The 12,510-nt window shown below is 35.6% G+C and overlaps 1 protein-coding gene across 1 annotated transcript; it reads left to right on the top strand.

The window, feature by feature from the left end:
• Positions 1–5,173: 5,173 nt before the first annotated feature.
• Positions 5,174–11,117, top strand: LOC104092050 (protein DEHYDRATION-INDUCED 19 homolog 4-like). The gene is made up of 5 exons (XM_033655111.2): positions 5,174–5,530; positions 6,394–6,536; positions 9,604–9,681; positions 9,874–10,133; positions 10,784–11,117. The coding sequence occupies exons 1-5, from the start codon at positions 5,470–5,472 to the stop codon at positions 10,890–10,892; spliced, it is 651 nt and encodes a 216-aa protein (XP_033511002.1). The 5' UTR covers positions 5,174–5,469; the 3' UTR covers positions 10,893–11,117.
• The last annotated feature ends 1,393 nt before the right edge of the window (positions 11,118–12,510 follow it).

Genomic DNA, 12,510 nt, shown 5'->3' with positions numbered 1-12,510 from the left:
ATGTGTCTCATTAGACCGTCCTTAGTGTTCACATATCATATTATACACTTATACGTTTCGTAGACCGTCCATAGTGTTTATACATATCGTACACCTATACCTCTTATACACAATGCACATATGCATTTCATAGACCGTCCACAAGATTTCATACCACAATGTACTTATGCGTTCATAGACCGTCCACAAGATTTCATATCACAATGCACCTATGCATTTCATAGACCGTCCACATGATTCCATATCACAATGGATTTCATAACACAATGAATTTCAAAACACAATGTACCTATGCGTTCATAGACCGTCCATAGGATTTCATATCACAATGCACCTATGCGTTTCATATACCGTCCACAGGATTCCATATCACAATGGATTTCATAACACAATGTACCTATGCGTTCATAGACCGTCAACAGGATTTCATATCACAATACACCTATGTGTTTCATAAACCGTCCACAGGATTTCATATCCTAATAGATTTCATAACACAATGTACCTATGTGTTTCATACACCGTCCATAGGATTTCATATCACAATGTACCTATGCGTTCATAGACCGTCCACAGGATTTCATAACACATTGTACCTATGTGTTTCATAGACCGTCCACAGGATTTTATATCACAATGTACCTATGCGTTTTATAGACCGTCCACAGGATTTCATAACATAATATACCTATGTGCTTAATAGACCGTCCATAGGGTTTCATAACATATTGAAAACAAAGTACAAATACGTACATCTCATAACCTTTCACACCACATATCACCTAATTCGTACTTTCAACCACTTACAATATTATTATTTTATTGGCTCTCTTGGCCATACATATGATTCTTTATTCATGGCGCAATGTCTGTATTTCATATTCCACACTTTCATTTCTTCCCTTTCATAGATCATCATCATAATTATCAATAAGTAGAATATTCCAAAAATCACAACTTTAAGTTCATTAGTAATGAAGCCTTTAAACACAATTGATTTCTTTCCAATAAATGGAGTAAAATGATTGACAATCGAAGCACAAATTAAAATTATACACAATTTCCACTCACGAATATGTAAGAACGCAAAACACATTGAAAATTACTTACAAAGCATAGCATTAGCTAAAACAGCCACATATGGACATCACTTGAGTTCATAAACTTTTAGTCGATTATATTGTCGAAGTCAAATTTAGAATAGTTGAGTCAAATCTCATTTCATAATCTTTCTCATATTATTTCATTTCATTGGCACCACTGGTCACAAGTATAACTTTCACTATTGGCACGTTGGCCACACTTTATATCCCTAATTCACTGATTTCACTTCCAACCATCTTTATAGGTTATCAACAATAAGACATTCCCAATCAAGACTTTAGGTACACATATGAGCAATTAAGAGTCTTAAGAATATTGAGATTTTTTTCACACAATTTGGCATACTAGCTTTCATTTGAAATACGATTCAAAGCCACAACATTTTAATACGCAACCCATACTTTGAAACTCACGGGAACATTATAAAATTCAATTCCAAGAGAGAAAGTTTAGCCAACATACCTCAATTGAGCTTCCTTACACTCTAAATGTTTCGGAATTCTTAGCAACTTCAATCTATTGTAGAAATATAACAAATTGAACCAAAATTAGGAAGATGATCATGGTTCTAGCTCACTTGAGCATTTTATCAAACATTAGGTGTGCATAAGATTTCAAGGTCCTTTTTATGAAGGATTTCATCATCCCACAACCCAATCTTTACCATTTTTAGCTCAAGAATCTTCCTACACCCTTTGATAACACATGCATGTAAAATAAATAACCCTCATGCCCAAAAATTATCTTGCTAATTAACTATTCCTACACAAAATTCGAAATTGAGGGTTAGGGTGTAGAATCTTACTTCTAAGATGAAGACCTAGTGAGTTTCCCTCCTTAATCTTCCAAAACTTAAGCAAGAATTGAAAACAATTATCGAAGAACATCTTCTCACTCTAGGGCACTCTCTCTCACTCTAAAGTGTCAGATTATTGCTCAAAAATATCTCAAAGAGTGTATTTAACGAAGTAGAGTCAGGTTTTAAAATCCAAAAAAAATGGAGCTCTGGAACGGTTATGCGGTCGTATATATGCGACCGCATATCGGTCGCATAATTGCTGACAAAAATGATCAAAAATTTGTCTGTGTATGCGGTCCGCATAACTGTTATGCGGTCGCATAATTCACCGCATAACAGTTATGCGGTTGCATAGTCGACCGCATAGCTGCTTCCAGAATGGCCCTCTCCTGCTCACTTCTGCGGTCATTATGCGGCCCGCAGAGTGATTATGCGGTCGCATAATGGACCGCATAAGCGCACTTTTCTGCCAAAATTTTTTCTTTACTTTCCCGTGCATTGTTCAACCCAAAAAGTCCGACAATCCTCAAACACGTAAGCCTAGTCCGGCACCATGAAACATTATTTTCTTTGCAAAATTTACCTGGCTTTACACTTAAGTACTTCAAAAATTTTCGGGTTGTTCCATCCATTGGCTCTGATGTCATTGCGCCACCGGTCAATGATGGCCTTAATCACCTTCATATAGCATCGTTGCCTCGAGACACTGGTTTATGATCTCGGAGCCCCAGATCGGGGCCATTCACGATGATACCTGAGTGCTAAACTTCTGCTAGGTCCAGACTTTCGCGTGTCGTATCCCCGCTGGCCCATTTGGCATGTCTCAATTTTTCCCCATACAGTTACTAGTGAGAGCTGATTTATTATATTAATTCCTTTGCATAGTCGGGTTGCATTTGATGTACAATATTTTCTTCTGTTTGCTCGTAGTAGGCTTAATTGTCATATACTTTGGGTGGTATAGGCATGTAAAAAGTGTCCCTTATGATCTTTCTCATTTATGTAATGGCTTTAAGATATTGTGAGTTCATTGAGCCATATGTCATGCTTTTTAAGACTATTTATATTTTCTTGTGATGATTTATATACGTGATTTATGAATGGGTAGACACGTTAAGTATTTCGCTCGATGAAAGTAGTTTAGGATATCGGGTGCCTGTAACAGTCTCATACAAAGGTTTGTGATTTCTTTCTCAAATGACTACAACAACAACCCAGTATAATCTCACTAGTGGAGTATGGGGAGGGTAGTGTGTACGCAGACTTTATCCATACCCTGGGATAGAGAGGCTGTTTCCAAATGACCATCGGCATCCTTCCCTCCAAGAACTCCCCACCTTGCTCTTAGGGTGACTCGAACTCACAACCTCTTGGTTGGAAGTGGAGAGTGCTTACCATCAGAGCAACCCAAGACTCAATCTTGGATTCTGTAATTTGCCATGGGAAACAAAAATTGAAAGGGAAATCAAAGGGGAACCATCAAAATCATTGAACAAAAGGAATTTAATGCATTTTGTTGAAAAGATACGTGGAGTAAGACACCACAAATTATAGAATTGATGGAGCTGACAAAAAACTCAATTTACTGATCAAAAAATTGATGAATTTTGTTGGTAATGTTTGGGTCATGAGAATGGAAGAGTTAGAGTGTGATTTTAGCGAAAGCAAACAAAGTGAGGATCTATTACTTTTAGCCACGTGTTGAATATATGGCTTTTCCTAGTGCTAAACAGACTAATTAATGGCTAATTAATCTTTAACCATTAACCGTTTATAAATAAGAATAAACATAAGTCATTTTTTGTAACTAAGGAGGTGAATGAAACGAGCCATCGACAAAAGACATACTCCATATATTAATAAAATTTCATTTGGTTCAAGAGCAAATATGACCCTCTTCCCTTTTATTTTTTTAGGACAGAGGACTAATAAAAGTATGTTTGGAAAGCCACATTGTAAATTGATTTGGGTGTAATTGGATGCAGTTTGGCATGTTTGTTTGGTCAAGTAATTAGTTGGTCAGCATAAAATTGAGTGTAATTGGAGGGGGCTAATTACACTCTCCAATTCTCAAGGGGAGGTGAGAATTGATAGTAATTACACTGTATAATTACAAGGTTGCTTTTTAGTTTCTTTCTTTATTGTTATTATTTTAATTTATTTTTTAAAAACTTTTATTTCTATTGTTTTATTTTTATTTTTTAATTTCTTTTGAAATTTTAAAATATATTTTTCTTTGTACATTATTTATCTTTTATTTCTCTATCTTTACTTCTTGTGATTCCATGTAATTGTTTATATTTTATTTTTTATTTATTTTATTATGCTATTTTTTGAAACTATACCTCCTAATATTAAAAATAATAAGTCATTAACAAACCGGGCATATAATGAATGATGCAATTAAAGTGAAATTTCGTTGTTGAATGTGGTTATAAACTTATTATGTTTCCTAATCTTAAGTTGTAGTGGAACTTACTATTATTATGTTGGAATTTGACATATGCTAAATAATTTTTTTTTAAATTTTGAAATTGTGTTGTATTCATGGTTCCAATTTACTTGTTTTAATAGTATTGACTCACATTGCATGTTGTTCATTTTTTAGTTAGAATTGATAGATTAGTTTTGTCAAATATTTGAATGTTGTTATGATTATTTATAAATATTAGTTTATTTTATCAATTATGAATTCCATGATGTATATTTTAAGTTTTTGTAAGTATCTAAACTAAATATTATTAATTTGAAATATATATATATAAATTATTTTTACAATACTAGTTATAAATGTATGATTACTAATTAATGTATATTCACGAAAAAATATACATCTTAAATACCAAATATAATAGCATTTATACTTATAAAAATTTATAGGCATATATTTATTATATTAACTTTTAAGTTTTGATAATTAATTCATTTAAAATTTAATCTAATTGTGTAATTACACTTGTTCAACCAAACAGTAAACTTGTAATTAAACTGTAACTACACTATAAAAAACAAATAAGTTATCATAATTACACAACTATATAATTATTAGGTTGTATAATTACTACCCTAGTAATTACAACCCTACCGTAAGTGATTGTCTTTTTTCCTAGAAGGCTAGAAAACGCTTTTGAGACAATAAGTCGGTCCAAAAGTGAAAGGTGCATAGTGGCCATCCCAATCGTGCAATAAAATTCAACTTTAATCCTCTTTTTTTATTTTTTATTTTGTGTAACCAAAACCGTGTATAAACTCCAAAGCACCTGCCACCTTGAAATTTTGGTGGAGGCTTGGCTTGCTAATTGCTATTGCTCTTTCTCCTCCCTATTTCCAGGAAACTTCACACCCCACCCCCCACCCCCTCTTTTTTATTTTTGCCCTTTTCCCTTTTATCACCTCTTCTTGGTGCAAGTTTTGATTAAATTATCTGAATCTAAGCGTGCCTTCCATTTTCTTACCCCAAAAAAGAAAAAAAAGGTTTCGTCTTTGAGGAATTTCAGCCAAAGGGGTACAAGATTTTATTGGAATTTCTAAGGATTTAATCATTTTATTAAGTCTGACATAATATAATGGATTCAGATTCTTGGACTCGTCTATTTACTTCTTCAAGGCGTTACCAATCTCGATCAGGTCAGTATTATGTTCCTACTATTTATCTTCTTTTTAGGCTTACCCATAAATGATGCAGGTGTATAGACTACAACTTTTGACCCCCCCCCCCCCCCCCAAATGATTTTGGCTTATTTTCTGAGATGGGGTTAAGTGGAATGTGTTTCTTTGCACGAAAAATGATGAAATTTACATTTGCATTTGCTTTTTATCGCTATTGGTTTTCCTTGCCTAGAAATGAGCCAGATATGAAACTTACAATTTTTTTTGTCGAGCTGGGGTTTTGTTGAGTACCAGAAAATGAAGAAATTTACATTTTCTTATGCGGGTTTTGCTTATTTTCTGTAGAAATAATGTAATTAGAAATTGTTGTTTATAGGTTTTCGTTGCTCGGAAGTCAACCTGGTGTAAAGATTACAACCTTTTGTTTTTCCAGCTTTTTCGTTTAATGACCTGAGGTTTAGTGAATAGGTTTCTCTACCTGAAAAGCATGGAAGAATTTACGATTGCATTTTTGATTTTTTTCCTCATTAGTGATGTTGTTTAGAATGTAAGTAGAATTTATTGTTGCGCAAAAAATGAAGTAGGTGTGAAGAATACAAATATATGTTTTTCCACCTTTTTGTTTATAACTTTTTTGCTCTAGTGGGTTGCTCTAGTGGTAAGCAACCTCCACTTTCAACCAAGAGGTTGTGAGTTCGAATCACCCCAAGAGCAAGGTGGGGAGTTCTTGGAGGGAGGGAGCCGAGGGTCTATCGGAAACAGCCTCTCTAACCCAGGGTAGGGGTAAGGTCTGCTTACACACTACCCTCCCCAAACCCCACTATTGGAATTATACTGGGTTGTTGTTGTTGTTGTTTAAACTTTTTTGGTGTGTTTTGCAGATATCTATAACATAGGAGAGGAGTATGATGGTGAAGAGGAGTCGAGGCCAGAGTTTCTGTGTCCTTTCTGTGCTGAGGATTTTGATATTGTTGGCCTCTGTTGTCATATCGATGAAGAGCATCCTATTGAGGCTAAGAATGGGGTACAGTATCTCTACTACTAGCACTTCTTTACCCATTTGTTTTCATTGACTTAGCAAATGTAGGTTTTGCGTAAGTTTTTAAAACCAGGGTGACTGTCACAGAACCTTCTAATTTGCCGTTAGACTTCTTTACATTGACCTTATTCAGGACAGGAGTTGGTTTCTTTCGTCTTATCAAAAAAAGGAAATGATTTCTTTTCTTTTTATTTCTTTCTATTCTTCCTTGGTGAACCCAATAGGTTTGTGAAGATAAGTATTGGCGATCTAAAATGGAGGCTTTTATTTCTTGAAATAATTCTTTACCATTAACTTGTATATGTCTATAGAGGCTTGGACTTCAGAATTCAAATCAGTGAATCACACTGGTTGTTTGAAGCTTTGAACTTCAAATTTCAAAGTAATGAATTGATTTGTTTTCTGTTTTCCTTATCTATGTGTCAGAAAAAACATAGTTTCTTTTTTTCCCTCTCCTGCAAAATATGGAGATACAGGAGTTTTTAATTCATGAACCACATTAAATTAAGCAATATAGATAAAATATCAGAAGCATTATGTGCAATTAACACTGGTGCTACATTGCACAGTGGTTTTGGCTGATCACCTGCTCCCCTCGCTCCTCTTTAAAGATAGAATGCTATAACATCTGGATGGCTCAACCATGAAAACTGAGTGACGAGAATCTATCTTCACAGACTTGTGAAGGTAACCCTTAAATTGATCAAGCTTCTAGTCACTGGAGAACGCCCCAAACCGGAAAAAAAAGGAGTTCTTCATGCAGTGATCTTTATTTCAAATATGAGCAGCAGCTAATTTTTATTCATTCTAGTATTGTGATGTTTCAAGGGTCTTGGCTTATTTCTTCCCCCACCTCCCTCTTCTTCTGTTCGAGGGTTAGACATACTACCTTTTTTTATTGAGAAAAAAGGTATAGCAAATGGGCTTTCTACGACTCCTTTCTGAAGAGCTTCCAGTTTGGGTTAATATTGAATGACTGGAAAGTTTAACCTTTTGCATTTCTGACTTGTTGCAATAGTTTGAGTGCCAGTAAACATTGAAATGAAAGTGCTAGGTTTTGGGGATTAGGGCCCAAGTTAAGGGATATTGATGGGTTAGCTAATGACTCTTGCTTTACATCTTGCATTCGTCCCAGCTTGATGAAGATTAATTATTAACAAGGTAACACCTTTTTTTCCAACCAAGGGAACTGAAACATTTAAACCAGAAAAAAGACCTTGGAGGCTTATTTCATAAAAGGGAAGTCAAGTGAAGCCATATCTTTTCACTAGGCTTATTTAATTCTATCTTGTTTCTTTCCTTGACAAAAGTGAAACAGAAGCCAGTGGTGGAACTAGGAATTTATATAATGGGATTCAAAAAAAAGTACTGGACTGTCATAGTTGGGATTTGAACTCGTGACCTAAAGCAATTTTTGAACCCCTTCATCGCAAATAATAGAGTTTCCCCTTATGTCAAGGGATTCAATAGTTTATATATTTTACCAAAAAGTTTTTATTGTTATCCTATTTGTACAGTATAATGTTTCAGCCAAGGGGAGTCAATCCCCTTCCCTCTTACTAGCCTGCCCCACAGAATTTCATCATCTCTCTCTCTCTCTCTCTCTCTCTAGAGGTGGCAGTTATGTTAAGAGGAGGAACGAGGAGGCTGTAGCCTACAGGAGAAAATTTACTCATTTGTGGGCATCTATGTAGTATACCCCATTTTCCCTCATGTCGAGATTAAAGGAAAAAAGGTAAATTTGGAATAATGCCCTGTTTGAATGTCCCCTTTTACTCCTTTAGTCAGCTTTAGCTGCTTCTTTTTTTAAAAATATTTTTTTATCTTTGTTTTCTTTTTATGAATAATTTGTGGTAGCTTTACTACTCTTTGTCGGTTCCTCGGTTCTCCACTCTTTGTCGGTTCCTCAGTTCTCCAGGTACTGAAATGGCTTGTCATCTCTAAGTTATTTGATGGAGTTTTAACTTAAAATCTATTTTTCTGAATTTGGTTTCCAGATCATGTTAATAAATTTTCCAAAACTATAAGAGTCAGCTAATTAAAAAGTGCTGTCTCATCTGCTGGCTATAGAATTGAAAAAACTGTGTACTTCAACTAACCAGAAAAAAAGGGCAGCCCAGTGCACTAAGCTCCCCCTATGCGCGGGGTCCGGGGAAGGGCCGGACCACAAGGGTCTATTGTCCGCAGCCTTACAATAACTAGAAAATGAAAAAAAAAATACTTTAGTTACTTAAGTGAGCAGCGACTTAAGGTGTTCTAGGGCTCACTCCGCAAAGAACGCATAGTGTGTTTGTGTGTCTGTGGTTCAGGACTCGAGGAAGTTACTTATTTGGATAGTCATCTATGATAAGCGGCTTTCATTAAAAAAAAAAAAGAAAAAAAAAACGTCTGTTAAAATTTGAGAAGGAGCTACCTAATTTTTGAGTGGCTTTTAAAGAGTTTCTAAATGTATAACCAATTCTTCAACAGTGCTCCAACCTGCCAAATAGCAAAGTAACTATATATTTTTTACAGTTCTTTTTTTGGGGAAAATAACCAAAAGGCAAGTGTGGTTTAACGACTTCTTTTAAAAAGTTGCTCAATTCAAACAATAGCTCCTGTATGGAAGGGATTGTTTCTGAAAATTTCAATCACACAAAATACTTTCAGAAAAATATTTTTTTAAGAAACAAAATAATGTTTAGTTGCATGATTATTACCTTCTGTGTTGACAAAATTTTAGTTAAGGCTTCATTAACCTGAGAATAAGATAATAAGCTTAGAACTAGAAATGAGATTTTATTACACGGGCTAGAGTCAGGTAGAGACTAAAGTGGTTCGGACAAAAAAAAAACTTTTGATGATTATAATATGTAGATCTCCCCATGATTATATAACTTTATTCTGCTATTTCTGAATAAAATCTTGATAGCTAAACACTATTTGCTAATTGCTACTAGCTTGTCAGTTTCATCTCTGGCTAGTGGTCAGGGTTCTGTTAAAGAGCACAAAGTGATCTCTAGCACTTTGTCAGGCTTTCTTGTGATGTTAGATAACATGTCTTTATATGCAGATATGTCCGGTTTGTGCAAAAAGGGTTGGAATGGATTTGGTTGGTCATATTACTCAGCAACATGGAAATATTTTAAAGGTATCTTTTTGGTTATCTTTCATTATTGATTTTCATGAGTTTCGGACTTGAAACCTCTCTTCGGTTTGCTTCAGTATCAAATGTGCAGCATAGCAGAATTCTTTGATTTAAACTGTATTTGAGTGTGTCAGTTTTGTCTTAGTTCTACCGCTGGAACCATTTGCATAGTATTTATTGTTGGCTGCATTACAGGTACAGCGCAGGAGAAGATTTCGAAGGGGTGGTACTTCGGCTCTCTCTATTTTAAGAAGAGAGCTAAGGGAAGGAAATCTGCAATCCATCCTTGGGGGGTCCTCTCGTTTGATTTCTTCCTCCACTACAGATCCCGATCCCTTGTTATCTTCGTTCATTCACAATACACCTTTGGCTAATGAAATTCCTGATGTTCAACCTTTATCTTGTACTAAGCTAAGTTCAAAACAAGAAAGCACTCTTGAAAACTCCTCCGAAAGGTAAATGCGTGATTACTTCTGTTTGTGTTTTTTTATCTCTCTCAACTGCCTATGATTATGTGTATTACACTAGTTCCCTGGAGGTTTTATATTCATGTGTCTTTGATTGCATGTTTGAGTGGCAATGTTCCATTGATTGCATGTCTGTCTGCTAACTGGATTAAACCTTTTGTTTAGTGATTGAGTTGTTGAATATTTTTTTATCTGGATAGCCTCTTGCGTTTTTGCTTATTATCAAGTTAAACATGTGAAACTGATGAGCTGTTACAAAATATATACCTCATCTATGTCATTTGTATGTTAATAGTTTCATTTGCCAATAGGGGTAACTACTCCTGCTGAAACTTGAGAAAGGTAAGGTAGGGACTAGTGATGACTGTCTATGAAGCTGTGGTCATTTGATTGTGCGAGGCTTTTCTGTTGACATATAAATCATTGTTTCCCTCTTCTTTTTTATTGGGGGGTGGGGTGGGGGGGTGGGGGGTGTGTTGAGGTGAGATTTGCCCATGTAGGCAAGAAACCTAACATGTTAAAAGAAATGACACGTTATCTGAGGCTTAAGGGTAGATTGTGGGCTGTAAAAGCTGCTCATCATCAAGATACATGGCATTGAGTTTCTTATTATTGATTTTGTTGTTCTTGTTGAACAGAAATGTTCCGCCACCTCCATTATCTGACAAAGACCAGGAGGAGAAGGCCAGGAGAAGTGAGTTTGTGCAAGGGCTGCTGCTGTCCACCTTTCTTGAAGAAGACTTCTAAGCAAGAAGAGAATAATGTAGCTTGGATAGAGAAAAGAAAGGGGATGCTGCCATTCTGTGTAGTAGCTAGGGCAAGAGGGAACTCTTAAAAGTCCTACTTATGTGTATATTAATTAAAGACTACGTTCGTTTCCCATCTTCAATGTAGGCCATATGCTAATATATTTCCAAGTTAATTGTGTAAAGCAACAAGAGATATATGACTATATAGCTAGTTTCACTAAAATTATCAAGCAGTGAAGCAGCTAGCGCCGCACTATGGCTGCTACTTTTCATCCATTAGCAGTAGAATTTGCCTTCGCCTACACTGCTGGTTACCACCAATAGGCAAAAGACCTGTATTGGGAAACAAAGTTAGGAAGAGGTTGGACAGTCTGAATTTTGAGGGTGGTGTATTAGCCCCAAAACAGAATTTCCTGGCATAAGTTTCTTGAAGAGGCTTTTATTGACCACCAACAATATTTGTTAGTGGCTTAGATGGGTTGACGTGGAACAATGAAATATGACTATAGTTTTTAATAGGCGTTGATAGTCTTTTTGTAGGCGTTACTTGCATCACATATGTAACAGGGGCGGATGCAAATGGTAGGGGTGGGTTCGCGTGAAGTAAGGAGGTGCACCTTTCTGCCTTGAGGGTAATTTTCTTAAAGATTTTTTTTTTTACCAAATATATTGCTAGGTACGCTGCCTAGTTGCTAATATGTAGATAAAATAATCCCAAAATGGGTCCAAGGTCAATTTGTCCAAACAAAAAATAAAACAAGACATCTACAACTAGCTATTACACAAGCAGCTCTAAAAATCACTAACAAGCTAGCTATTACAATGAATGAGAAGGTAGATTGCCATAAGAAGATGGTGTAAGTGAGTCCACGAGCCAAGTGCAAAGACCTCATAGTAATGCCCTCATCAGGCACCATGTACTCCAATAAGGTACTTGTAATAGTATAATACCAAACATAAGTTGCCTGCCTGACATTACCATCACATACACTGCCCCACCATCTCCGGATTGAGCATGCAACCATGCTGATACCACTAGACAGTGGCATGGTAGCGTACCGTCTCAATCAGATCTCACCAGGCATCAATAACCTGCATTTGTAAACCTTGACTTTTAAGGGTATGACTAAGGGTATTTTTTTTGGTACCTTACCGGTATCTCTACCGGTCCTAAGGGTGCAGTACCAGTGCTTAAGGGTAATTTTAAATTAAAATTTTTAAAAATTCTATTTAAATACAAACAGATTTTAATGGATAAAAAAATTAAAGGCTATGAAGTGTCTTTTATTTTATTTTATTTTATTCAATGTAAACATTAGATTTCTAACACAAGTTACAAGTTTATTTGTATTTCAACACTTGTAAAAATAAAATTACATATTTCTTTTGAACGATTTAATTTTCAATAACTTTTCGTGGTTCTTCGGTTGGAACTGGTAGCACTTGTTTGTTTGTGTCCCCGCCATCTCTGGTAGATACTATTTCATTATATGCATCGTCGTCTTCTTGAACTATTTCTGGAAGGCCAAAGTTTCTTCTCTTCGCTTTAGTCCAATCTCTGAATAAAATGGTAGTCTCCAAGGTGTCTTCTGTCAATGAATGTTTGTGGTCTCCAA

Source organism: Nicotiana tomentosiformis, chromosome 9 (assembly GCF_000390325.3).
Source record: "Nicotiana tomentosiformis chromosome 9, ASM39032v3, whole genome shotgun sequence".
NCBI lineage: Eukaryota > Viridiplantae > Streptophyta > Magnoliopsida > Solanales > Solanaceae > Nicotiana > Nicotiana tomentosiformis.
The sequence above is the reverse complement of the archived record's forward strand: the minus strand, read 5'-3'. Positions and strand labels throughout refer to the sequence as shown.

Bases quoted from the DNA above. Each gene is read 5' to 3' on its own strand.
- LOC104092050 (XM_033655111.2), top strand. From the start codon at position 5,470: ATGGATTCAGATTCTTGGACTCGTCTATTTACTTCTTCAAGGCGTTAC. The intron at 6,537-9,603 runs GTACAGTATCTC...CTTTATATGCAG, and splicing joins CTATTGAGGCTAAGAATGGG to ATATGTCCGGTTTGTGCAAA. The intron at 10,134-10,783 runs GTAAATGCGTGA...CTTGTTGAACAG, and splicing joins CTTGAAAACTCCTCCGAAAG to AAATGTTCCGCCACCTCCAT.